The sequence below is a fragment of the Festucalex cinctus genome, chromosome 8 (assembly GCF_051991245.1).
Source record: "Festucalex cinctus isolate MCC-2025b chromosome 8, RoL_Fcin_1.0, whole genome shotgun sequence".
Classification (NCBI taxonomy): domain Eukaryota; kingdom Metazoa; phylum Chordata; class Actinopteri; order Syngnathiformes; family Syngnathidae; genus Festucalex; species Festucalex cinctus.
Window position 1 is genome coordinate 19,451,349 of NC_135418.1, and position 27,982 is coordinate 19,479,330.

The 27,982-nt window shown below is 38.9% G+C and overlaps 3 protein-coding genes across 6 annotated transcripts; 1 reads left to right on the forward strand and 2 right to left on the reverse strand.

Moving 5' to 3' along the window:
• On the reverse strand, nucleotides 1–7,986 carry strip1 (striatin interacting protein 1). The gene is made up of 20 exons (XM_077528643.1): nucleotides 7,807–7,986; nucleotides 6,996–7,065; nucleotides 6,831–6,905; nucleotides 6,573–6,707; nucleotides 6,371–6,491; nucleotides 5,447–5,622; nucleotides 5,164–5,291; nucleotides 4,881–5,063; nucleotides 4,488–4,708; nucleotides 3,916–3,981; nucleotides 3,779–3,842; nucleotides 3,624–3,695; nucleotides 3,434–3,508; nucleotides 3,060–3,157; nucleotides 2,715–2,841; nucleotides 2,524–2,624; nucleotides 2,383–2,449; nucleotides 2,173–2,277; nucleotides 1,677–1,881; nucleotides 1–1,223 (listed from the first exon to the last, which is right to left on the reverse strand). Exons 1-20 carry the CDS (start codon nucleotides 7,915–7,917, stop codon nucleotides 976–978), a joined length of 2,448 nt encoding a protein of 815 aa, XP_077384769.1. The 5' UTR covers nucleotides 7,918–7,986; the 3' UTR covers nucleotides 1–975.
• Nucleotides 7,987–8,049: 63 nt separating this feature from the next.
• Nucleotides 8,050–19,493, reverse strand: LOC144023339 (S-adenosylhomocysteine hydrolase-like protein 1). 2 transcript variants are annotated; one of them, XM_077528644.1, is made up of 17 exons: nucleotides 18,985–19,492; nucleotides 17,723–17,834; nucleotides 17,427–17,570; nucleotides 16,416–16,516; nucleotides 16,135–16,237; nucleotides 15,403–15,497; nucleotides 15,222–15,328; nucleotides 15,017–15,133; nucleotides 14,175–14,238; nucleotides 12,750–12,838; nucleotides 12,537–12,607; nucleotides 12,358–12,452; nucleotides 12,141–12,239; nucleotides 11,967–12,035; nucleotides 11,149–11,227; nucleotides 10,812–10,932; nucleotides 8,050–10,663 (listed from the first exon to the last, which is right to left on the reverse strand). In XM_077528644.1, the coding sequence occupies exons 1-17, from the start codon at nucleotides 19,162–19,164 to the stop codon at nucleotides 10,657–10,659; spliced, it is 1,653 nt and encodes a 550-aa protein (XP_077384770.1). In that variant the 5' UTR covers nucleotides 19,165–19,492; the 3' UTR covers nucleotides 8,050–10,656. The 2 variants fall into 2 exon arrangements, with proteins under 2 accessions (XP_077384770.1, XP_077384771.1); XM_077528645.1 differs by lacking the exon at nucleotides 8,050–10,663 and having other exon boundaries at nucleotides 10,808–10,932; nucleotides 18,985–19,493.
• Nucleotides 19,494–22,356: 2,863 nt separating this feature from the next.
• Nucleotides 22,357–27,286, forward strand: srsf3b (serine and arginine rich splicing factor 3b). 3 transcript variants are annotated; one of them, XM_077529612.1, is made up of 6 exons: nucleotides 22,359–22,615; nucleotides 23,396–23,606; nucleotides 23,687–23,827; nucleotides 25,981–26,019; nucleotides 26,576–26,662; nucleotides 26,758–27,286. In XM_077529612.1, the coding sequence occupies exons 2-6, from the start codon at nucleotides 23,404–23,406 to the stop codon at nucleotides 26,783–26,785; spliced, it is 498 nt and encodes a 165-aa protein (XP_077385738.1). In that variant the 5' UTR covers nucleotides 22,359–22,615; nucleotides 23,396–23,403; the 3' UTR covers nucleotides 26,786–27,286. The 3 variants fall into 3 exon arrangements, with proteins under 3 accessions (XP_077385741.1, XP_077385738.1, XP_077385740.1); XM_077529614.1 differs by lacking the exon at nucleotides 22,359–22,615 and adding an exon at nucleotides 23,285–23,303; XM_077529615.1 differs by lacking the exons at nucleotides 25,981–26,019; nucleotides 26,576–26,662; nucleotides 26,758–27,286 and adding an exon at nucleotides 24,869–25,444 and having other exon boundaries at nucleotides 22,357–22,615.
• Nucleotides 27,287–27,982: the final 696 nt, after the last annotated feature.

Here is a 27,982-nt window from a genome sequence, read left to right on the forward strand (position 1 = left end):
GAATATTTAAATATTTATTAAAAGGAAAATGCTGAAGGATTGAGTATGATATTAGAATACTGAGGTCTACGTAAGCGTATGTTCCAGTTTTCCACATACCAGACAAGTAGATGAAGAGAAAAATCACTAACCTGGAGTTCTTTTTTTAAATATATATATTTGTGGTTTCATTAAGTGATGCAACCAACATAAAAATATACTTTCAAAAAGCATAGAGTATTCTACTGTATATAGAAAAAATGAAGTGAAAATGTAATGTTTTTCTGCTGAATAAAGCAAAAGTCAATCTAGGTTGTTCTTTGAGTGTGTGATTGCCTCTACATCCGAGGGGCAACAGTGGTATACAACAATTGTAACAAAGCTAAATAAAATGAAAATGATTTGTAAACATACTTCTGGCCCTTTAGACAATAAGTGAGATATATTTTTTTGTGTTAATGAACATGCTTTAAAAAACGTATTTATCAGTCTGCTAAAATGAAAGTGTTATAATGAACATGGAATGTTACATATATTAAAATCTTGTAAAACATTAAAAACAGCCCACACTCCCTGGCCTGAGTTGTACAGTTGAAACTTGTATTTATTCCCTATAAATGTATTTAAAATGTGTAGGGATGTAGTGAGATATGGTGACAAGGGAGAGTGGCTGTAAAAGTAAGGGTCCACAAACAGCTGCTTTTGTACACTTGCATCAGAGTGGTGGCATCTCACAGAAACTAAATACAAAATCAAATTTATCTATTAAACACACTATAATCAAATAATACTAACTCTTCAAGGCAATACATTAAATAATTTGTTGGCGATTAAACTGATGACTGACGGACATAAACTTTCTCCATCTTAACCCAGTCGGAAACACGTGACCAAATTCATCACAGTTGTTCGACGAGTGCTTGGTGTCGGGTTACCTGACCGCCACACTCAAAAGAGTCTGATCCCCGACAAAAGATCGAAGATGTTGACAATTTCTCACTGCAGCAGCTCCTCCCAAGAAATGGGTTTGGAGAAGACCTCTCGTTCCAGCCAGAGGTCGTAGTTCATTTGGAAGTCTTCGGGCAGGTCCACCCGCTGCCCCAGGACGCTTTGCAGGCAGTTGTCCACGGGAAGGAAGTCTGGGTTGCTCTGATTCTTGTCGTAACGACGACTATTAAAGCGTTCAATGTTGGCACGGAGGGCACACTCCTCGGCTTGAAAGTCCCAGGGGCGAGCATCCAGATCTGCACAAAATGGACAAATTGTAGATTATGGCCATTTTTGCTATTAAATGTATCATGGAATCCTCAAAGCCTGGTTAAATAGTGTTAATCATATTCACGTATTCACGGTACTTCACTTTTTCCACATTACATCCTTATTCCGAAGTGGAATACATTTCCTTTCCCCCCAAAAAATGAGACAACACAAATATTTACTAATGTAAAGTATTTTTCCAAATATTTGTACAAGCTTAGCACACTTATTCTTCTGCAGTTTAACAAAGGGATTTGCAAACAAAAAAAAATATGGCTGTTTTAAAAGTGACCGTTTTAAAATGCATTTTTAGTTTTCTCCCCACATTAACAAACATCTGTGCATCCAGCTCCACTAAATTAGAAGCGCAATCAAATGCGTGCGATACAAAACGGAACCAAATGATACCACAATGTTTTAGAAGTCTCGCGTAGCCTCACCATTCCCGTAGGCCCAGTCGTCGTTAAGACGATGTCGGACCTTCTGGTAGATGGCTGACATGGTCTTCATGTTGCTCTTCCGCCACTGGCGCCCAAGATATTTGGTCTGCACTTTGAGCAGCTTGAGGACATAGAGCTGCATCATGGCTTGCTTCACCTTTAGCGCCCTCTTCAGGATGGGAGCGGACTTGAACACTACCAACATCTGGATGACAGACTTGTTAGAATCTCTGACTTGCACTTTTTTGTTAAGATAGTTCTAAATTATGTTGTTACTATATAAGTCAAAAGTGATTATTAACCTGCTAAACAGCTATAGAAAAGAGAAGTTCGGTGTATGTGACAATTAATTTTCTTGTAAGGGTGAAAAATGCAAACTTTTGAGAGGCTACAAGGAGGTAAAGTATCTATGATGGTGTTCATCTTTAAAGCGTCATTGTCAATGTTAGTCTGCTAGTCTAAATAGTTTTGATGTCATGTTTGGCCGAGTCCTCACCATCGTTCTTGAGTGCTTCCACTTGGTGAGTTTATTGAGGATCCTGAGCAAGTTAATGCAGGAGAACAGATTCCTCCAGCAAAACTGGTTGTTGTCTCCCGCTTCCTGCAAAAACGACATCAGTATTAAATGTTGATGGGAGAAAAAAAAAAAAAAGCAATTTGCTCGACCAAACAATGGCACATGAAAGGATGACATGGGAACACTTGCCAAACTCTCTGCTGTTAATTCAGGGAGCTCGTGCACCACGCAGTACGGAAAGTCCAGCACTGATATGCTGCAAAATGTGAAAAACAAAAATAGGATTACATTCTGTAATAGTTTGATGTGCTATATTGTCAAACGAAGTACCTGTTCTTAGCCGTGATGTAAGACATGATGTTCTGATTGAAGAACTTCAAAATGAGGGGGATGCAGTTGGCAAACACCAAGTGTTGAGCCATGTACTCAAACTGAGAAAACACAAACAGCTAATTAACAAAAAATTGCATGGATATACCACCATATTTGGATTTGACACATTACACTGAAGTGAAGTGTACCTGGTAGATGTGGTTAAGTTTAAAATGTTTGAGAAGCAGCAGCAGAATGGCGGAGATGGCCTTCACGATGATCTCTTTGTGTCGATTGACGTCAACACCGAGTTTCATGCTCTGTAACACAGTGGTCCTAAAATAGAAACAAGTTTCAACATCTCTGACAAATGACAAATTCTGTCTTTTAGGAGTTATTAATTCAACAACAGTTTTGTGGTTGTAGCTCAATGTGGTGTAAAATTTTCTAGTTGCAATCAAATTATTCAAAACACTCAGGAAGATTTTCTTCTACTTACATAAACAAAACATTGAAATGATAAATGCTACTAAAATTAGAAATGCATCACTCACGGCATCTCCTCCGGCAGCACATCTGCCAGGATGTTGATGGAATCCGTTTTGGCTTTGGAGGTTGGTGCTGCCGCAAGGAGAATCTTTAACAAGGCGATCTGAATGCCAACGAGAGAAGAATTGATGTCAATTATGCATCGGTAACTGCCTTGAGGTGCTAAATTAGCAAGTGGAAGTCAGAATGTATTTATAATTCAACACTGTGATGCCTCAAATTGAGACGTTTTACAAAAAAGTCACACGTCTGTTCTGTTCAAATGACACTTTTTGTGATATAAAACAAGTCCAACATAAATCATTTTTAAAAAACATATATTTTTTTCAATAGCAAAAATGGTAATAAATGGTTTGCTGTTCTCTGTGAGAGCACTGACCATGTACTGAGGTAATGTGGGTAGGATTCCTTGATAGAGCAGCTCAGTGGCACACATCTCCACTTCCTCTTCTCCCTAATTATCAGGAAGCACATACATACAAACATAATACAAGTATGAGTCGTCACCATATTAAGCTCTATAATCTTGTCCAGCAATTTCAAAGTTGTTTTTTTCTAAATTCACTCACCCCTGAAAGAGGGGTTTTCTGAAACTCCTCCTCCTTGGCAATCTGAATCTCTGCTATGGAGACGTATTTATGCTGGAAGGAAGATAATGTCAAAAAAAAAAAAAATAGAGAGTGGAAGGGGGATTTTTGAAGAAGTGTATGAAGTGACACAATACCTGCTTTAGTGTCTTGATGCTCTCGTGAATAGGTCTGGGTAAGCCAACAACTGTGTCTGTGTCACTGTTGACACATAAGGAAAGATTGTTGGTTTACTGCAGTTATTTGAGTACAGTGCAAAAAATATTGTGCTTACCATCCAAGTGTGTAACCTATAAATTTACTTCTACTTGACTCCAGGAAATTTTCAATGTCCTTTTCCCTGATGAAAACAAAAACAAATATTAACTCATTTGCCCCATTTTTTTCCCTTTTTCATGCTAGAGCATACAAAAGGCTTTGATGCAGCCTCTGAACTGAAGAGAATGTTTAAAGCAATGGTAGTTATTACAAAAATGGACAGCAGGTGGCAGCAGAGAATAAGAGATCAACCAGGGCAATGTTGCAATAGGCTCTTTTCCCCAGTGTTTTAAACAGATTTGTGAATAATGATGAAACTTAGATATCTTCTAATACTAATTGCTGAAAAATGGAAACGGATAGAAATTCACTTTTATCCTGATGAAAGAAGAGACTAATCTTTCTTTTGGTGTGTTACATATTTTTTAGCAATAGAACACAGCATTATGTGGGCCTTGCAAAATCAGTCAAAATCCAGTAAAACAGAGAAGAAGGTTGCTTCAGTGAAAATGGCTGGGTGTGAATGAGTTAATGTGGTATCACTGAAATCTCTTTAAACAACCTAAACAAGAATGTAACATGAAGTACCTGACTTTGGGGGCCCACGGCAACCCTTTGGGGAAAGACACCCTCTCTGATGGAGGATGAGGAATAGGTGGAGGCATCACCTCGTCCCTTTCCAAAGGGAAAGTCTCCGCTTCTATCGAGTTGTCATTGTCGTCGTTGTCGTCCTCATCCTCGCGGGGGTCGTCCGCCTTGTAAGGGTCCTTTTCGTTGAATGCATCAAGGTTGTCTTGTTTTATCAGTGCCTGTATGAAGGGAAAATAGATCAGTATGGAGGGTAACACAGTTGGCATCAAATCCATGGTTATTACTGACATACAGGTTTGACAAGAACATAATACAAATTGCAACTTGGTTGTTTTTTTCACATTGTTAGCTTTTGTTGACATTTACACTAATCCCAGCAACAATAGGTACCTTGTGTTCACGCCGGGCCCGTTTTTGTTGCTGCTCTATGAGGTCAGAAGCTGAGGCGGGAGGGGAAGCGGCCCTCATACTGCGTACGACCCGAATGCTGTCTTCTGGTAAAGGGGGAAGACACATCTTCTCACGCTTATGGACCTTTATGGTTTGGAGCTGCTCAAATCCTCCGAGTGTGAACTGAATAAGAGAAAAGGGGTTCCATGCCTCACTCGTAACTCTATGCAAAGCATGAGATATATGCGGCTACTGTCATAAATACAGTGGCCCCAGCCCTCACCATTATGCTCTTCCACAACAGCAGTAACACCTTCTTCATAGGGAAGTGAGGTGCATGGCCGCTGCAAAACTTAGTAACCATCCCAAAGAGCATGACTGCGATTGGCTCATTGTTGTATAAAGGAGAACCTGAAATAAAAAGGATGAACAGTAAAATGTCCAGTGATTAAAAAATATTTTATGACACCATTCTCCTGGTGGATCTCATTAGTTTCAGCATGTTATGGCTGGTGTGAATATTTTATAGCATGCCATGGCAGCATATTGTTTCTTATTAAACTCACCCAGTTCAGCTCTAAACGTTTCCCTGATAACTCTCCATTCCGCCATGTCGGCTGGGTCGTCCTGCTGGATGGTTTCTACCATCAGATACATGATGTTGAGCAGCACCCTGAGATCTGTGCTATCGGCAAGTGAGATGGCTGGTTTTCTGACAGCACTGCTACAGGCGGCACTGTTGCTGAGGGAGAGAGAAAAGGAACATTTTTGATTAACTATTATTGGAATATGAATTAGTTATACGTCACAGGAATGTCAAGCCTATGAAGGTTTTTCTACTTGTACCCATGCTCATGGTGGCCGGTGATTATCCCATCACATTACAAAGCAGTCAAGAACAAATCAACACAAATAGTTTTATATGTGCTTTAGGCTTTTTCTAGCAGGCATATTCTCTATAAATCTTAATTTAACTTTATTTTCCAGTGTGATATTCAGGAGAAATTTTAAGCTGCAATATGGAACCTTTTTGCCCAAAAATATCTTTACAGTAGCCTTTGTCTTTGACCATTATGACTGAACCATGTTCTAAATAGTAGATTTATACCTTAGCTGTTCACAATGGGTACTCCTGCAAGCCTCTAGACAATAGTTTTCAGACTGGATTGGGGTTCAAATTTCATGTGTACGGTGTGGTGTGTATGTGAAGAAAGGTATGTGCAGTTTCATTTTTCGTCACCAGGTGGCAGCACCTATTCAAAATGGTATATATTCTACTTTCAGTAGCTTTAAATTTTTACCGTTAGATGCCTTTTCGATGAATAATATTTTTCCAGTTAAAATGTCTTTATATAAAGCACACACTATATATAAAAATGTCACTAGCGGAGACATTGTTAAATTTTCACTGTTGACTGTGAAAAGTTTTTAAGCAGCTACAGTCAAGTGGCAGGCATGACAGAAATTAGAAGAAAAAGTCGATGACCTACTCAATTTCCATGTTTAGCAGCTCCACCAAAGCAGAAAAAGTTCCAACTTCCAGCAGCAGAAAGGTGTTGTATCTCATCCAATGCTGCACTTCGGCCTCAGAACTGCACTCGCCAAAGGTTCCTACATTGTAACAATTTTGCTCCATATTAACACAACAAATACAATGTTTGATTTGGTCATTTTGCATAGATATATACTGACCTTGCACCATGTACAGAATGGCTCTAGCAACCTTCAGCCTTTTCTCACGAGCAGTCACTTCCAGTCCATCCAGCATCCGCATGGCGTGGGCCCTGTGATGAGGTGCATCAAGCTCCGTCCACTTCTTATCACACACTGAGTCACAGTGGTACACAAAGAAAATTTAAGCAAACATATATTAACATCTTTCTTTAACTTTGATGTAAAGAACTGCAAGGAAAATAATTGTATTAAGCAGATAGATACTTGATCACATACCATGTGTTCTGAATTCCTCCTCAAAACATTTTCTATTGAGGGAGAACTCTGGCCCTTCAGTATAACTGTACAGCTCTAAAAAAAACACACAGCAGAAGTGCAAAACAGTAAACCACGACATCCCTTAGGTCCACAATGATAAAAAGTAGGCAGCAAGTTTCTTACCTGACAGCTCTGCAGCCCACTTGTCCGTATCAGCATATTCAAACTCAAGGTCTGGAGACTCAGACAGGCCCTAGGTACAAAGAGAAACTTAAAAGCATGCAGATGAAAAGTATTGGACATGTAGATCACATTGAACTACAGGGGTGGGCAGTTGCTCATCTGAAAAGACTCGGAGGGGAAATTTAGAAGTAGTCGTTGTCGACCAATACATTTCCTGGTTCACTCAGAATTAGTACAGACCTCTTCATTAGCTGTTCGCATTTTTACATGGACCAAAATGACATTAGTAATTCATCAGCAGCACTTCACTTCAAAAAGGATGTTCACAGTTTTCCTTTATGTTGCAGCAATAGCCAAATGCTGACAAATCACGATTGCACAAGACAACAAAGTTGGTCGTTTTAAATGATTGGTCATAAGAGTAGATGGATAGCATGTGAAGGCGAAATCTCTTCTGACTGGGGTTTTCAACAGGTGCACATTGCACAGATTCATGACAGCTGAAGCTCTCCATACCTTATCTCGTCCCAGCTAACTGTTAGCCTAAGCTACGCTACAACGCCGTCGAACATGACATTATTTTAAATGGCAGTACACTTAATTCAGCAGTCACGTTAGACGAAAATTGTAAAGTTTGTAGTTGGGTTAAAATGGTTTAAATGTCTACAATCAAAGTGAAGCTACATTAAACTGACAGAGCTAGTTAACGATACTGTTTCCAGCAAAGAATTGGCCTGGTCCGTCTTGTGGTCTTTTGTGAAAACTACTACAGCCGTGATAATATAAATCGTTCGTATATGTGTAAACTTACCTCTGAGTCCTTTCTCTGGTTACGTGCGAATTCCCCCCTACTCTTGTTTGGCAGCATAGCTCTCTGTTTATTGTTTACAACTAGACCACCACCGTTTCCTCCGACCTCCATTTTTTTGCGGGGCCACGGCGTCTTCTCGCGAGACGAGATCTCATCACGAGATTGACTGTTTACAACCGACCACTATAGGGTTCCACTATAGGGTGCTTTAGTTACTTGTTGCAAAATGAATTGTCATAGACATTTGCTCAGTTACCAGCAGTTTATTAAAGGGAACGGTGCACATGGATTTGCCACAGTATACAGACTACAAAGTGTACAACTGTAAAAATCACAGTGGTGTGCATATATTATCCTGTTGACAACCATCAGCCCAAAAAAAAATAAAAAATCATATGTCCTGTTATTTGACAAAAACAATTTAAAATGAAGTTATTATTCATCAAAGCAACATGAACATGCTATAGAAGGCATATGAAGTGCTAAAAGGAAAAGATCAGTGTAGGACCTGATTGTGATTATGACATGGAAAAACACAAAATTAAAGCGATACAGTACATTACAAGGGCTGTACGATGGAGAACAAAATACTGTGTATTCACTTCAAATTTCTGTAATGACTACATGAGTAACAGCTCTCCACTGCGGCAGGATTAAATCATTTTTGACAGAAGAAAACTGCATAGCAGAACAACCATGTTGCGAGCATCAGCAATACTTGCAAAAACACACACACATACTGCAGATACAAACTGTACTAAGTGAGTCACAAGGCACTGTCAGCTGGGCAGTAACCATGGTTACGGCACTCAGCTTCCTGACAATGATGTCCTCATAGATAAGATACCTTTGGTTCAACTTCAAATGCACTTGAAATTACAAGTGCAAAGGTGACATTGTAGCGCGCACAAGGCTACTTTTCAATGAAATCTGGTAGATTCAAAAAAACTTGAATTTCCTCCTAACTTCAATGTAGGAATATGTTAAGGTTCTGTTGAAAGGTGATGAAATTGAAGGTCAACTGAGTAGATTGTAACATTTGGGACAGTAATGAGGTGGCCCACATAGCAAAGATCAAATACATGTTGGAATACATAAAATCAAGACTATCTCTTAATTCAGTCATTCAACATGGTCCTTAAATTTAAAATACAAGAACAAGTAGAGAAATAAGAGTAGTATAATATAGGTGCAACACTAAGCCTCACAAATAGTTGCAGTTTGAACTGAAAAATGTGAGCACAAGAGAACACAGTATACACTCAGCTAACTACATGACAAAGCATGTCTTTGTTTAAAACATTGTGAGGGAAAAAGAGGTATAGATTATGTTACCTCAATCTATAGACAAATCAAACAACACATATTTAGTGTACCGGTATGTGTACAGCGTGAGTGTTGTGTTTTGATAAATGCCACTGAGATGAGCCTATGGTGGCTGTGTATACAGTACAAATACTGTTCTAGACTTTGCGGCGCATGCAGTATATGCGACTCACATAATAGAATATATATCATTTGCAACAGTTTGGATTCACATTTGGGCTATTTTATTTTCATCTATTTGATGACTTCCCCAGAATGACAACGCCGCGATAGAGAAGAGGTCACCAACAAGGTGTCCGTGGGGCGCCAAGTAGGACCACACGTAGCTCACGGACCTGTTTGGAAATTGCTCACCAGTGACGGGACATAGTGATTTCCTAGGAATGTCATAGAAGTGATCATTTGGAGATGTAAACACTTGAAGACATTAATAGGAATAAAGTGTCGCATAATAAATCATTCTTGTAATATTTAACTTAATTAGTGTTTTCACACAATATTTTTAAATACAAATAACACATGAGGTAATTTGAGCAAATTTGTTATTTCAGATGTGTGCATCTATCTTTAATCAGTCCCCCAAAAGAGTAGCTCTCAGTTACCAAAAGGTTGGTGACCTCTGCAATGGACATTACTGTAATTGACTGCCCTGAGGGGCATGCATCATCTTATCATTCTACATCCGAAACAAATTCCGGTTCTTCAAGGATCATGAAGTACTAGATTTAGTTTACCGACATGTGGTGGTTTTTCACAGAGAGTTGACACTACAGGGGGAAGAATCTCCTCTCAAGCTTATCATTGGAATGTATTCAGTCAGCAGGGCCATGTTAACCTCAGATGGGGTTTTTCGCCTGCGGGACGGTAACAAATGCCAATGCATTTCTTACATCTTGGATGTTATGGCTCATTTATAAGCATAAGTGCTACAACTAGATCTAGCAGACACAGCACAACAATTAGATTGCTCACCAGATCAAATGAGTCAAATATTTACTAACCAAAACTATGGTTTGGTCCATATTGCTATGGCTCTTTATAGTTAAAATTAGGCAAGTTTAGACCTGCCATGGACAGTCGTCATGTGTCTCATACATGAGGTTGATGAGCAATTTAAGGTATCAGTTTAAAAGTTTTCAGATTTCCTTGCACAAGGTTACAAAACTTCACATCCCAGAGACATTATTTAATTAATTTCTTTTCATCACATAAAGTCAACAGTTACTATTTTAAATATGTAACCTTTCCCTGACAGTTTTTTGGCACAACAGTCTAAAACAATTAATATTGATGCAAAATATTACAGTATCTGGTTGATACTGGGTTGCACCATAATCTGAGAATATATTTGTGTATTAATGTGGACTACCACAAGTATTTCTGTGAAATAAAATAGATGAGACAAATACGAACATACACTAAAATGTCTTCTCGCATAGACTACAAAATAGGGGATACACCAACAGGTCTTGGGTCTTGGTGGTCATCAACACGTGGTTGTGCTGAGGTGTAGCTTTTTGCGGGCTAATACCTGCATAGACCAAACAACAACAAAAATTGGCGATTTACTACTACTTACTACACAATCTGTACATTTACACAATTAACATTGAAATGTAAAGCAATTTCCAAACAAATACCTGTCATATTAATAGTTAAGACAGATGTTCAACAATTACCTGTAATAGTTGGGTTTGAAAGGACCATTCTTATTCAGGCCCAAATATTTTGCCTGCTCATCGCTGAGCTCCGTCAGGTGGGCATCAAAGGTTGCTAGATGTAGACTGGCCACGTATTCATCTAGGCCACGTGATTTTGAAAGGGAGTCACAAAAGATTGAAACATTATATCTGCTAGATAAAACAGCCCTCATCAAGTGTTATTTCAGAAATGTACATGGAAGGTAAAAATAGAGAAAGATATTAGATGGTAATCTTTAAAATTAGAAACAGAACACTACTTATAATTTTTGAAAATTGTAAAATACAATAAATCACAATACATAATTCTCCTTACCCATCTTCTTAGGAAGCAGGTAAACATCTTGCTTGTATCGTCCCTCTGGAGCATTGTACAATTCTATCAGCGCCAGGGCCTGAAAAAGTAACAACTGTTGTTTAACTATAACTATGTCAATATGATCATGTTAAATGACATTTGTTTTCTTTCTGTACTATTATTGTGAATGACAGATTCATGGTCAGAGCATGTAGTTTTATGAAGCAAACCTTGGGCTATGCATACTAGGGGTTGAACAACTTAGTTGAGTCAATGATGTCATAGATATTATTTCAGTTGTCAACTCGCTATCCACGCAACTGTTTGCGTTCAGCCTCCAAATACAAGCTTACCCCTTCATTGCCTCACAGACAGAACTTATATAACTCCAGTTCATGTAACTCAACTGCAGCTTCGCTACTAGCCACAATAATTTAACTTAAAAATAAAAAATAGACAAGACTTGACAGTATTCTCAGTCTTTTCTCTTACAGGAGGGCGTTTGGTGAACTAGCTGATTGCTAACGTAAGCTGTTTGTGAGCTAGCATTAGCTGGTGCCTTTTAAGATGGGTGTGAATATCACGTGTGCTTTTGTTATAGTTGAGAATAGACTTGCATAATTTTGCAAGTGACGATCCTTACTAGTCTTATTTTTAATAAAATATTCTCACATGCTTGAGGCACTGCTGTTAGTTTGCTGTCCAGTCGATTAATCATCTTCAAAATCTAACCCCTATTGCGGGGTGGAAAGTTGACAGTACAGCCCCTCGTGCATACACATTGCGCTTGTTTGTTGCTGTGTATCATATAGAGGCTTTGAAGAAGTGTTGTTAACCTGAGTGGTGGCGGTGATGGACAGGACAAAGGTAGGAACAGTGGAGCAGCTGAGATTGAGGAGGCGCCCCTAAAAAAGCAAACAGCATTTACAGTTTGTATTGTGTTTCCTACAAGTACTTTCTACTACTCTACTTACTCTATAAATAAGAGCAATGAGCATATGTGAACTCACTTCAGCCAGCAGGATGACTCTCTTGCCATCAGGCCAAATGACGTGATCGACCTGCGAACGCACCCTCTCCCATGTCAGCTCAGGGGTGCGAAGGCTTGCCTGGGAGGAGTTCCAGTCACATTAACACGGGATTACTGAGTTGTTCCTGACATCTCAAAAAAATATTAATTGAGTTAGAATGACCATCTGAACGCTCCATTTATAAATAGGTATTCACCACATCAATCTCAGTGTTGGAGTGCCCCATGTTGCACACAATGGAGCCGTTTTTCATGCGGTCCAGCTGGTCTCTGGTCACCACATTCTTGTTTCCTGCGGAAAGGTCCACCAACTGTGAGCATACACAGTCTGCACGGCTCGAAGCCACAGTGAGAGGGGGGTGTTGAGTGGAGTTACCAGTGCATGTGATGGTGATATCAACGTGGCGAATGACCTCATTCAGCTTGACCACTCTGAATCCATCCATGCTGTTCACACGCAAAAAGACATTGCAGCACAATGATAAATGCAGTTACATTTCAGAAATACATTAATAGTTTTGGATAGCTTAACTAAATTCATGATTTCCTTTTCCATAAAGTTTTAACATTATAGTTCTGTTATGCTCACCAAGCTTGCAGAGCACAAATAGGATCGATCTCTGTAATGTAGACAATAGCCCCAAGAGCTTTCAATGCAGCACAACAACCTTTTCCAACCTTCAAAGACAAAATAAGGCATTGATAACCGTATTCTAAAGATGTATTTAAGTTGCTATTTTAAAACATAACTGTACTTTTCATAAGAAGGCTAGGCAAACCTCAGTGTCGCCTTTCAATGTGTAGTGATGAATCAAGATTTTTCTTATCATTATTATTATTATTATTATTATTATTGTTATTATTATTATTACACAGTAAATTCAGGAGAGTAAATTTGAGTCTAAACATAGTCTATTTGGTCCCACTCTAAGGAAAGCAAAATTTACACATGACAAGAAAGAGAGTAAAATATTCAGAGTAAGTTTTACTCAAAGTATTTTTAGTGTGTGCAAGAGAATTTGCCTATCACATGAAAATAACTATTAAAGATTTTTCACTCAGAAATTCTAAGTACATTTTAGTTTATAAAAAAATAAAATAAAAAATACACAAGGGTTGAGGAACACTCAGCTTGGGAGACCGCCACTCTACCACCTGAGCTTAGACTTAGACTTAGACTTAAACTTGACATTATTGATCCCTTTGGGATGGCTCCCTCTGGGAAATTTATCATTTCCAGCAGCAATAAGAACAGATAATAAAATAAAAAATAATTCAATCAATCAATAAATACGGTTATTACACCAGAGATTGAATTAATAATAATAATAATGATAATAAAAATAAAATAAAAGAAAAAAATTGAACCAATCAATCAATAAATAAGGTTATTACACCGGAGATTTAATTAAATAAATTAAAATAAATACAGTACAGTACATACAGTAAAGTGCCATATTTGTGAAGTGAAGTGCACTCTACACCCTCCTCCACCTCCCAGTGAGGAGTTGTAGAGTACAATGGCATGGTGGACAAACGCCACCACTACTTGTTTGTGTGTTAGTATATCGTTGGTGTCAGCTGCAATCTTCGTACCTATGAGAGACCAAAAACTGTGTTTTTTTTGTCTCCTTTTGGATACTAGCAAACAGTAGGAGTAGCATAGCTCAGGTCGTAGATGGGAAGTCTTCCAATCAGAACTTTGTGACTTAAAAACAAAACAAAAAAAACAACCAATAATAGTAAAATTTAGTCAAAATCTCTCACTTAGAAATTCTATGTACATTTTTCAAGGAAAGATCTTTAATAGGTTTTTCATCGTCATCGACAGGTAAATTCTCTCGTACACACTGAAAATATTTTGAGTAAAATTTACTCATATATTTTACTCTCTTCCAAGTGTAAATTTTACTCTGTTTAGAGTGGAACCAAACATACTCTTTTTATAGTAAAATTTACTCTACAAAATTTACTGTGTACAAATGGCATCGGAATGTTAAATGAAGCATCTCACCTCACCGTAGCCACATACAACCACCTGCTTGCCTCCAAACATGACATCTGTGGTTCTCTTCAATCTTGAAGACAACAGAGGCAGATAATTAGCACATTGTGTGGAGGTGGGAAACAGCCTGTCAGTGAATCTAAATCAGCTGAGTCAGCATTCCACTGAACAATAAATTCAAGTCCTGTGATGTGCATAATTATCTCCCCCCAGTGATTGAAATATAATTACACATTTAATCTCTTAAAAGTATGGATTTTCTCTAATCTTGTGGAATTTCAAATAAATTGGACTACATTTACATAATCAGGACTTTTTTCTTGCATTTTTTTTCCTTTTTAGTGTGGCCCTAAAACTCATTTGTAAAGTTTTAATTTTGTCGTATTGTTGACATGCAAAAGCATCTAAATAAATAAATGACACAATTCTGTCATATGAAGATGGCTGACCTAAATTAGGATTGCTTTGCTTTTGGCAGAGGCCTGCGCTCTGCTGAGTGCCATTTGAGTTGGATTTGATGATGGAACACTTGCTACAGTCTATCTGGCCGATTATTAATCCGAGGGAAGCAATAAATTGCGAGGGAGCTGGCAATAAGACAGTTGAAAGCATTGTCCCATTATATCCACAGCAGTAAACACATTGTGCAAGAGGACTGAACTATTCATAGGTGGCCTTGGTGAAAATTATCTGAGCTATTATAGTTTGGATTGCTGACATATCTATCACAAGCTTTCTTTGTATATGGCATCAAATGTCTCTGCAGAGCTGCCAAATAAACATTCTGTACAATTGTTTGGACTTGACAATCTTGATCAGCCTACAAGGACTCGCATATCAGACTCACTCACCCGTCCAAGATAGACTCTCTGCAGCAGTAAAGGTTGTCAAACTTTTGCTTAGTCACGGAATCATTGACATTCATGGCTGGCACGCACAGTTTTCCCGCTTTGGAAAGCTGATACAGCCTGGAAAGAGGAGACGCAGTCTGCTGGCTACACATTGGACAGTCCTGCTATGTTTGGATACTGTGGTTGTGTATTTGTATTAGATAACCTGTGAACCCCGGTGACGCTCTCTTCTACAATGCCTCGGATCTTCTTGAATACATTTGGGTATTTCTTGTACATCCAGTGTGTCAGGTCACCTCCATCATCCAGAATCTAGCAGGAAGCCAAATTTGTTTCTCAGTTGAACCATGTAATTTTTTCTACTCTAACATCTAATGTTGTTATACCATGTTAGGCTGCCATCCCTCAGTGTTGACACAGCGGTCAATACACCACCAGAAATCATCCTCGGACTCCCCTTTCCAGGCAAACACGGCCACACCTGAAACGTACCACATGGGTGATATCCAGATCTCAAATGTTGACCACCCAATGATGTATGGCCTTCAATTGTATAAGCATGAAAAAGCAGAAATAATGTGAGAGTCAATTATTATAGCACTAGCTTAGCATTCATCAGAACTGCATTTCTGTAATTGCCATTGATTAGGACAGCAGTGGTCCAATGCGTTTTTGCTAATTACCTCAAATTTCAAATTATCCACTTGCTGTATTGAGTGTTTTTGCTTTTTAAAATTACACTGGAAACATTAACTACCCAAACAGCAGGCCTACCCTATACTTCTCAAGCTATCTTCAGTCTGGCTTGCTACTACTCTCTAGCAAACCATTAACAAGCTAGACAACAAATGATCTACCGTGAAATAAATTGCATTCTTTGACCACCACATAGCAACCACCTAATAATGCTTAATGTTTCCATTAAGATCCCCGGTTCCCATCACAGGATCTTAACATAAAACTACTCGTTTGCCCATTAAAATGGTTTAGAGGTCCAGAAGTCCACAAAAACACTTTTTATCTACAAAGTAATAATGTGGGACAGTGGCTTTTTGTACTGCATCCAAGCCAGAGTATTTATGGGGTCACGGCAGAGTTTAATCTGCTCTCGTGTTTACCTATCTCTGACAGAGCAGCGGCCACTTCATTTTGTGTGGAGTAAATGTTACAGGCAGTCCAACGGCATTGGGCCCCAAGAGCCACCAGAGTCTCGATCAGCACCTGAAACCACAGATGGGAGTCGAGTGTTCTGAGAAGATGATATTTACTGCTCATTTTAACACAAAAGGATACCACAACCTGCACTCATGTCACCAAAAACTATACTGGATTAATAGCAGAAGTCCTATTTTGATTAATAAGTGAGATCAAACCGATTCGCTAAAGAGAAATATCTTACTGCGGTCTGTGCAGTGATGTGAGTGCAGCCCACAATTTTGGCACCTGCCAATGGTTTCTCACTCTGTGCTCTCTTCCTGAGAGCGATCAGTGCTGACATGTCTGAGAACAGAACGTTAAGAGAGGTGAGTGGGAGAGAGAGAGAGAACAGTGTCGTAGGCAGATGCACATACGTGCTTTTGTAACAACAGCGGGGTTGGATTGGAAAACTCCCTTGTGCTGCCCTAAATGCCTTTTTTTTTTTTTTTTTCAAGCAGAATATTCACGGCCTGTTTAATAGGAAAAGATAGAAAGAAATTCATTATTTATCCATAATCACTAGTTAATGTGTACTCCTTTACATTAGCAACATAGCTGTGAAGAGATGTGCTAGTTTACAAAAGCAAAAACAGTACTGCCAACATACATATTCAGCCGCTATATTTAGCATTTTCTGACTGTCAAAAGTGAATGTGACAAAGAAACAGTGAACATGAGGTGACTCATTTTCATATTGTGTTCTCGTATGACAACAAAGCTACTTGGTGGAAGGCAATTACGGACTCAATCGCACTGAACCTTGCCAAGAACATGGAGCCTATTCACATGTTCTAAAGCAGCGATTAATAGAAATGTTGGGAATTTTTGCCACAAATATGTTCACCTTGTCTCACCTGTACGACAAATGAGAAAAGAGCAGAAAAGCTAGAAATGTTGCGAGTATGCAGTGATGTCAGACATATGTGATGACACAGTAAAATAAAGGCAGGGAGGTAAGTACATTATCTTCATGTCAGTCCCCATAAGTAGATATTGCAAATTATTTTGAGGATGTCCAAGTTATGGCTGATGGGCACCAATATTGTTACATAAATACTTCGAAAGGTCAACCAATGAGGTATATAGTATATCTTCTAGTCCAATAAGACATTAAATGCTGCAAAATGTATGCATCAGAATGCACTTACAACAAAAGAACATATTTACAGTATTTATTTAAATGACATGCCAGCATGTGTCCCACTCGCCCTACCTTGTTCAGCAATCTCAATCTCACGTCTCCCAAACTCGGCTTGTTTAATGTTCTTGACACAGAAGTCACTGCTGCCCTTGGAGTTCACCTGTGTTTTGTCCCGTGGTGAAGTTTCGTCGTCTGAGCTGTCTGTGTAGGACGCAGCTGGGAATTACAACAAAGATTTAAAAAGAGGACAGACGGGTGCTGAGTTGAAAGAAAACACAAGGCTGTGAGTGAATATTCCAACAAAAGGACCGTACTGTTTGGTTTGAGACTAAAATTAGATGATTGGGAGGACTGGCACAGCTTCTTACCTGAGCTGTAGCTATCGGTGGACGACTGAGAAATGGAGCGTGACAGGGAACGACGGCCTGCTTTGGTAGGAAACCGGCTGAACTCCTGCTTGTCCTCCACAAACTGGATTTGCTGAACAGTCATATTGTAAATTAATACATGTTAAAAAAAAAAAAAGCAACTGCGATTCCAAGGGTCATGCAATGCCATAGAAGGGAGTATAACTATTGTTATCATTAGTATTCCAACTATTAAAACAATTTGCATCATTACCAATTTATGAGTCTGGGATGGCTGCACTGTGCTGGAAAAAAACAAGTCTATGGTGTAGAATGGAAATCAGGGAAAGGAACATTCAGACAGCTTCTGGAATCCCATTATAATAATTTGATTAACTCAAAATAATTTGCCTCAGATCAATCCAAGGGAATTCATTCAAACAACAATGCCTGATTCAAATAAAATCTAGACAAAAACATAGTGTTCCGGGAACAGTGATGATGCATTTGTCACTCCCAAAAAGGAAAGAGGATGTGAAAGTATTAACTCCAAAACAAGGTTGCTGAGTTAAACATTATAAAGAGAATTCTGATGAGAGCCTAGTTATACTGTATTTTTTTACCCAATACTTTACCTGGTCGTCTTCTTTCCCTTTTAAAGGCTTTGCAACAATTCAAGGAGTGACTTCTTCCTTGTTCTTTGATGATACAGAACAAACCAGCACTCTTGATATTTGGACATCCATTCATTCATTGTCTGGTGTACAAGCCACTCTTCTTGTTGTACCAACATTGAAAAAGTGGTATGGGTTTATCTGCCCTTATTTTTGCTCTGTGTAGTGTCAAACTAACTGCCTCCATGGTGAGTGACCTTGTTTGTGTCACAGGTAACCTGAGTTTGAAAAGTCTAGCAGCCGACAAGACCAAGAGATGAATATGGCACATTGAAAGAAAATAAAATAAATTTTGCTCAGATCGCAGTCTGTGGTGTCCTTATGTAAAAAAATAAAAATTAAAAATTAAATGTCACTTGGGGGATAGTAGACAGTATAAAATTCAAATGTCAGCATAACCCTGCTGGAAAAAGTATATGCGGTATTATCTCAGGCTAAAGTGAAGCAGAAGCTAGTTGTAAGGCTTAGTTCAAGGGAGAAAAATCCAGTTGACAAGAGTTTAGCTTAGCAGGGTGTTACGCGCTCATTAAACGATTATTGCCTGAAATAGGTCGCAAAATGCAGCAGTAACGAGTCTCAATGTTTCGAACTTGGGGCGGCGTCGTTTACCTTTTTCACCGGCTTGTGAGTGGGCACGGCGCTGAAGGCGGACGACAGCTCTTCCATGTTCATTTCGGTGTTCTTGCTCACCGTCATGACTGAATATTTCTCGGCCACGTTTTCGCTTTCTTTCACCTCTTTGCTCGCCTGCTTCACCTCCAGCTTCACTTCCGCGGTCGGCTCTGACATTGTCGGCGGTGGCTTGTCAGTCGTTATCGGGACAAGAAGGAAAGCCTTCGGGAGACGACGTGCCGCTTAAATTCTTCGTCTTCTCTGCTTGTCAGCGTCAGACGCAAATGGCATCGATGTCCCGACAAATGCTGGTGAGCTACACGGCACCAACGAGTGGAAAATGGAGTTAGTAACAAATGACGCAAGGTAAAGTATCAATAATAAAGTAGGCTTTTTTTTTTCTGCCGCTGTGAGTGTCGTTGTTATGTGCCTGAGTGGGGTCGTGTTGTTCCTTGGACAGGCTCAAACTGTCACCTGCTGCCCCAGCTGAGTGAGTTTGTGGGTGGTGGCTAACGGGCCGAGGGGGCGTTTCCCTAAACAAGAAGCGTTCAACGGAACCGTCAAAGTGAGGGAATTTCGGAATTTTCAATATTTTGTATGGATTTCGAGGATCGTAATTTGCGAATCTTCAAAACGACAACTCACAAAAAGTTTGTAAGATGGATTTTTTGTGTGTTTTTATTGCCTTTTTTCAACCACTCTCCCGATTTCATTTGCCATAAGAGAATTCTACCGATTCCAACATTAAAAATATAATGTGGAGTAAACACTTTAAATTTGCATAAAGATCATTCCTGCCTATTGGTAACTTGACTTTTCCATTCCCATGAAGACACTTTAAAATAAATGCAATTTATGAAAACATTTGATCATACATTGTGGTTTTTCTTCTAACATGAACAAAAAAATAATTCCTGTAAAATTTATTTTTCAGTGCTAATTGTTTTTTGGGTGGGGGAGCACAGATGTGCATTTAAAGGGATACTTATTTAGCCCATTATAGCAATAAAAAGTTAATATTTTGCCTATAATAAATTTGATATTTTCATTATTTTTCATGTAAAATTAGTACCTTTAAAAACACATTTATATATCACTCACTCACACAAGGTTATGTCATGTAAGCCACATGGGTTTCCCAGGCAGAGGAGTGAACCCATGCCAACCGGCACCGGGGGGTTAGGGTTAATTTTCAAACAACATTTCATCACATTTTGAAATCAATAATCCTCACAAATCAAATTGCAAGTATCCAAAGTCCAATGCTTTTCATGAGCGGAGTCTCACTTCACTGATACAAATTTTCAAATAATACAACATTGACAGATAATTTTAAAGAAAGACCTACCAGACCACATATGGAATCTAAAGCTGGTCTGGTGCATTATTAATTTACAATGAATTATTGTTGTTCTATTCTTCTCATTTGTAATTTTGAGTTCCTGGTAGTGATGTGCTTCTCGGGTCGAATCCCTGAAGCGTGTGCCGAGTAATGTAGATGAGTGGTTCATGAACGGCGATTCAATGCGTGTGTCGATGACGTACGTGATGACGTTTGAAGCCCCGCGAAGCGGGTGTACCACGTGACTGATTCAGGAAATGATTCGCTAGGTTTGAGTGTAGTTCGAAATAAAAGCGGCAAAGAAACGCTATGGATTCCCCTTCACTTTTTGTGTTTTCGGGTCCCTTACTGCGGTACTTCTTTGCATTTTGCATTCAATTTGACCGACGACGACGAGCTTCTTTTTTTGCGATGGAGTTCAAGGAACCAGCAAGAAAGAGAAGAAAATATCCCCAGAGTTGAAAATCCCCTTCAGTACTGGGAATCACAGAAATATGCGCTTCCAAGTTTATACAAACTTGCTGTCTCATATCTATGCACCCCTGCTTCATCAGTACCATGTGAAAGAGTTTTTTCAAAAGCAGGTGAAATTCTATGCACAAAAAGAAACCGCCTGAGTCCAAAAACTTTGGAAAAAATATTGTTTTTAAATAAAAATGAAGAAGCACTTTATTTTACCTCATTTTTTCACATTTTCACTTGTTGCATAAGCACAAACATAGACAAAGTAACACAGAACAATTCATGTTAAAACACTCTTCAAATATATATTCTTTTGTAATTAGAGGATGATTTACACCCCACCATTTTATTGCATGCACCAAGCATGTTATACATTTTTCTGTCCACATGATGGCGTAGTCGAGGAAATGAATCATCTTGAAGCCCCTACGTGTGTGTGAAGCTTTTCAATGCAGGGCTTCACTGCTTTACGGGGCTTCATTTTGCCATCACTAGTTCCTGGTGGTCAAACAGCCACGATACCTTGAAATAAGGGTGTGTATGGGACAGTTAACGATACCTAGTTGGTACTCGCCCATCCCTCTACGAAGCTGGTTGTCTTTCATTATGCATATTTGTCTCTCCCGTTAATACGCAAGAAGTGCACTTAAGTGCAGTAAGAGCTAGCGCATTTAGCGGCAGCGGCAGCTGTCGTGGCTTCGGTGACGTCACTTCCGCCTATGCCGCGGCACCAGCGACTTCACTTCCGCGTATTGCCGCGGCATCGGTGGCTGCCGTTGCCTTTCCTCTTTCCCTCGGGACATGTCGCGACTCCATTCGACTTGGTGCCGCTGCCATTACTCATTGTATGCATTTATAAATGGATTACGAGGCTTTTTGTGTGTGTTTGTTTTGTTTAGTCACTTTGCTAAACACTTCACTTCCTTATTTTCGATGGTTTTTTATTATTATTATTATTTATTTAAGTGCTCTGGAAATTAAGTTGAATTAAGGTATTGCACTCCATCATGAGCAATCACTTCCGTGGACCGGTCCATATTTGGAACGGTGCCAGGGAGATGCCAATCCGCCATTGTGACACGGCTCAATATACTGAGTTGCATATAATACTGGATAGTCGATAAACCGTTCACGCCGGCGCAAGCCGTTGAAGCCACAGAGCTGTCAGCTATCCAGTATTACATACAGATCAGTGGCCCAGCGGACGAGCCGCAGCCGCCATTGTGGCATCACCAGATGCCACAATGGCCGACAGGAATAGGACCATATTTGGATGTCAAAGTGTTTTTTTGTTTTTTTTTTATCAATCTTTATTGTACAAATGTTTTAAACATACACATCTATATGAAAAACAAATATATCTTAAGTGGGCCGCCACAAATTTTGTGTTGGTAGTTCTTCATAAATAAAAGTTTTCTTTTATGAGTTCTAGAAATCTTGTTTGTTCAGATTAAGTTTACGTTGGATTGTCATGAAATTGGTGTGTTTAAGTTATCTATTGATTGTCCTTTCATTAAATAAATTATCAGTTATATTTAATAGGACTTCCAACATGGCTGTTTCAGCACGGGAGACATTAGCCTGTTAGAAAAAAAACATTTTTAAAAGCGTCTTTACAGTTTTTAATCGAATTTCGTATATGAAAATGAATGGATGGACCCATTTACATTTTATTTCGGAGCGAGGAACCTAAAATTGCCCCGCCCTCTCAGGACTAGCTCGGTTTTCGAACTAGATAACGCCATTTTCCATCGACAACGGGAAAGGTACATCGTGTTCGAAAGAAGCGCTGACTCAATCAAACTCCTAATTAATTCCGATAAGGTAAAGATCTTTTACACCATTGTATGAGTAAGATTATAGGTTTGCATCGTTGTTCTAGTTAGTTGAGTGGAAACAAATATGTAATCTTTTGTTTGATTTCGCTAACCACAGGCTGAGGCCTTGAAAGAGGCGACGCCATTTTAGCTCTTTGGTGCTAACCGATCGCTTCGAATGGACGAAACATTGTTTTATTTGAGTTACATATTTTAATAGTTTAAGTGGAGCAACGTTAAGTGATTTTAAAGTTAGCCGAAATGTTGCCCGTGGGTGTTTTTGCTCACTGTTAGAGACTTGGAACAACGGGCCTTTCGGGCTAAGGCTAGCTAGCATAGGCGTGAGCGGAAAAATAGGCCCATGTCCTCCTATACAGTTTACCTACATGATGACGGAATGCGATAATTTAATAGGGGCTTGTACGTCGAGGTTTATCATCACCATCCATCCATCCATCCATCCATCCATCCATCCATCCATCCATCCATCCATCCATCCATCCATCCATCTTACAAACATGAATAGACATTTCCAATTAACATTGCAAAAGCTCATCGTTAGTGCATTATCTTATAGATTATGCAACTGTGACTGGTTAAAATGTTCTTACTTGTTGTAAATAATTGTTTTTTGCATTTCATAGAAATTACCATCCCTTTGTAATTATTATGGTAAATCACCTCAGGATGTAAATGTAAGCTTGAGTTGCAAACACAGTACTACAACCAGTAAAATAACCACATACATAATTGTATCACAATCCTTTTTTTTTTTTCCTTTTTGCAGATCCAGTCATGCACCGTGAATGTCCACTTGACTGCAAGGTTTATGTCGGAAATCTGGGCAACAATGGAAACAAGACCGAGTTAGAAAGATCATTCAGCTACTATGGGCCTCTCCGCAGTGTGTGGGTGGCCAGGAACCCCCCAGGCTTTGCCTTTGTAGAATTTGAAGACCCCAGAGATGCTACTGATGCCGTGCGAGAGCTTGATGGGAGGTAAGAAGTGAGCACAGCTAAACATGATACAATCACTATAACAATGTCCGTACTAATTCTATGCTTTCGGTTTTCCCTAGAACATTGTGTGGTTGCCGTGTGCGAGTAGAACTGTCCAATGGGGAGAAGCGCAGTCGCTCCCGTGGGGCCCCACCTTCATGGAGCAGGCGCCCCCGAGACCGAGATGATTACAGGCGGCGTAGTCCACCAGCAAGGCGAAGGTGAAAACAAGACAAGACAAAAATGCGATGTTTTTGACATTGGTCGACCATAGTCTACATTTTAATGGAATCCTGGCAATTGCTGCTGTCACTTTCATTCACTTTCTGAATTGAGGCTAGTGTTGTCTTTTTATGCATTATTAGCTTCTTTTTTTTTTTTTTTCTATGTGTAAGGCTCATGTTATGTCACTGACAGTATCATTTTATAGGGACAATTAAACATTTAATATTATTTGGATAAAATAGAAGCTCCTGTTACTTTTTGTAGTCCCTGCAAAGTGATTTGACCACACTGTATGTTTGGCACTGATCAAGCAATCTTTATAGCAAGAACCCTGTTCATTTTAATTATCTTAAGCTAGAGAGGGGCTCATTGTAAATTTCTCATCTTATTGATAAGTGTAGTGCAGCAGAACCTCAATTCTCATGATTAATACGTTACAAGAAGTCTGACTAAAACCAAATTGTATGAAAACTGAAACAATATTTCCTGTAGGAAGTAATGCAACTCCAATTAATCTTTTCAGCCACCTCAAAACATGAACAAAAAATATTTTATAGAGGATAACTAGTCTAACATATAGGACTGTGAAATAAATATAACTAATAAAATGGATAAATTAACATTTAACATCCCTTTCACTTTTATTGAAGATGCTTGCGAGAGAGAGTGAGTTTTTTAATGATATGGTGTTGATTTTCTTTTGCCGTACAGTGGCTTATTGAACAGTTGCACTAATTAAATAAGCACAAAACATGTATATTAACTTTGAATTTGTTTTTCTTATAGCTAACCAGTAATCACTTTGCAGGGACTGCACAATCTGTAGCAGGATTCTAATTCAAATACAGATCTTGAGCACACAGCTTTAAGCACATAGTCTGCACTTGACTCAAGAGGTTTCCACGTTTATTGTATGGAATAAGACAAAAGTTGTTCAACTGGGAGGGTGTAAGAGTGCCAAATGTGATGCTTTTCCTTTTTGTTTGAGGATGCTTTTTATTTTTCATATATATTAATAAGAATGAAACCCGTTGCAGAGCCACCACCATGCCTCTTCTCACCACCCTCAGAGTCAATCAACTAGTCCTCTTTCAGCATCATGTGACTGCTGACCATCGTGCCTCAATCAGCTTGACTGGTGCTGTCACATGACCCAGGCATGGCCAGTCGTCAGGTTGCACCAGGCCATTGGTTCCTCATCATGCTCTTCTCAACCACCTCCTCCTTCAACCTTAACCCAAAAGGCAGCGGCCCACCTCACATTCCAATCAGCGTATCGCGTTTCCAAATGTCGACAACCTACCAGCAGCAGCCTTCAGCTAACCAATTAAAGCAGGGAAAAAGCAGCAGCCAGCCCCCACCTGCCTGCCACCTTATCACCTCGCAGCATCTGGCCAGGCCTATTCTGCCAATTCTTCCTACCCGGCCGACAGTCTGCCTCCCTTTCGTCATATCTAGCTTGTTGAAAACCAAAAATACTAGTAAGTTTTCCTGCTTCATTCAGTACACTGATAAGTTTTTTAAATGACGAGACAGCTGGTTTACGAAGGTTGTTCTTTTTTTTCTTTTTTTTTAACTACATTTACATAAATTTCTTTCTTTCTTTTTTTTTTCCTCACCCATTACTGTAATTCCTTGTTTCCAAAGGTGAAGGGCCCACCATCAAATAATCTGCAAATTGTCCAGAAATTCTGATTAGAAGTTGTCCTACATGGGGGTTTGAGCATAGTTATCGACTAATTTGTACCTAAAACCTGTTAACTCAGGACTGTTTCCAAACGTCTTGGTGAACATGCAGTGGACCAGTAAAACGTTAATCCTACAAATGTGCCAGTCCACGGTGCAGCGTCTCATCGTCACATAGGGGCAAGTTGGTGTTAGTTGGCTCATCTTGAGACTCTGGCTTGATTTGCATCTTTATATCTAACGTAGTTGTTGAATGGACCTTGTACTGTGGGGTTAGGTTTGACCTTCTGAAGAGCCTATTGGCATATGGCCCAATGCTAGTGGTTGATATAGTTTGTAAAGCCATGTTTGTAGTGCAGTTCTGATGGGGGCCCGCAAACTAACACGAGTTTTATGTTAAAGGTCTAGCGACGATTCATGCGTCAGTTGAAGTTGGTAACATTTTCACATTTTCCCCACACAGATCTCCACGCAGGAGGAGCTTCAGTCGTAGTCGCAGCAGGTATGTCGCTTTTCTTCATAATCATTGATAATTTACTTTTTCTGCTTTTCTCTCTCTCTCTCTCTCTCTCTCTCTCTCGCTCTCGCTCTCTCGCTCTCTCTCATATTGTGGTGTATGGAGGACCAAAATTCGAAATAAAAAGATAAATAACAAAATAAATAGATAAGTGAAAATAAAAACCGATTTATTTCCATTTATATTTATTTATTTTTTTAGAAATAATTTTCAATTTTTTTTTATATTCATTTTTATTTTAACTTTTTCATTTATTTATTTATTTAGTAATTTATTTATTTCGAATTTTGGCAGTTTTGGTCCTCTATAGTGGGTGGCCATCTACTTCTTCCTTGAAAATTGCCCCATCCTTTATTTATTGCTTTAAAAAAAAAAAAAAAAAGAAGATACAGTATGGATAATGGAATGTAGAACCTCAAATCCTGAAACAGGGTCACACTTTTCCATTTTAGTACTGGTACGGGACTTACACAAAATTTCTCAGAATGATCTACATTAGTATTTGTACATTTAGTGTATAATGTTTTTTTTTTTTATTCAGGTCTTTCTCTAGAGACAGGAGGAGGGAGCGTTCCCTCTCTCGGGACAGGAACCACAAACCTTCAAGGTCCTTCTCTCGGTCAAGGAGGTACATGGCTTTAATCCACTGGCTGGATAAATGCAACTGGATTTTCAGAGTCCCTTTGACTGAATTGCAAATTTCTTGTTTATCTCTTAAAACAGTCGTTCCAGATCAAATGACAGGAAGTAGAAGAACAGGATGGGAGATGAAGAAAACGGTTGTACTTTGTTTTCACATGATAGACATTGATTTAGTTTTTTATCCGTCAAGAGTTTTAGTCTCCCTGATTTTGTCATGGTCTTTTTACGTACATTGGGTGTGCACAGCTGTGAGGTCTCACAAGTCCAGAAAGTGCACTACCCAGCATTCCACCAGTAATCACTTTTTTTTTTTTTTTTTTTTTTTTTTTTCCTGTTTTTATAAATGGATGTGTAGTTTGACCCATAAATCAGAGTTCATTTTCATTGTGTATATTGGATTAGGAAGGAAGAAATGTGATTCATTATAAGGAACTTCCTGGGTGTGATTTGGAAGGCCAACTTCCTGACATTAGTGAAGGTTTCCATTCAGGTGTGAGTGTGTGATCTACAAGGATGGAACGTATCTGGAGACATGTATCCGTTTTTCATTATCTGTACTTTGATACTATGAAGTTGTCTCTCAATTAAAAATACTGGTTGTTTAAAACAAGTTCACACTGCTTTTGCTCTTGTTACTTAAGATGCAGTAATTACGGTAGCCATCTAACCCTGTTTTCTCAATTAGAAGCCATCCTCTGCTCGGTGCTAAAAAAAAATCACTCAAGTAAAACCATGGTTTGAAGATGTTTTGCTTTAAAATCCAGTTTAAGTAGACAATTGTAATATTCAACATTGATTTAAAACTACATAAACTATTTACTGTACCGATATACTTCTGTCTTGTTTTTGTGCATGTTAACCATTTTAAATTCAACCCACAAATGCTGATAAACATTAAATGGGTCATAATTGTTTGTGATTTCAGTATAACACTTGGTGGATTTTATAAAAAAAAAAAAAAAAAAAATAGCCCTAATATTTTTTCAATAAGGAAAGTTTTCCCACTATTTAATTGCCATCACCACCATCTCATTATAATCTGGAGGTGTATTAAGTCATAAGTCATTTACAGGCTACATATTTGGTCAAATGTATAAAATTAAATGGATGTAAAGTCTACACACCCCTGGTAAAATGCCAGCTTTAAGTGATTGATATATAAGACCAATATGATTGTTTCAAAATTGATGAAACTGGCTAACATGGGAAAATGCATTTTGGTCTGATGAAATGAAACCTGGATTGAACTCCAAAAGGTAAGTTTGTGCAACCACAACACTGCACATCATCAAAAGAACACTACACC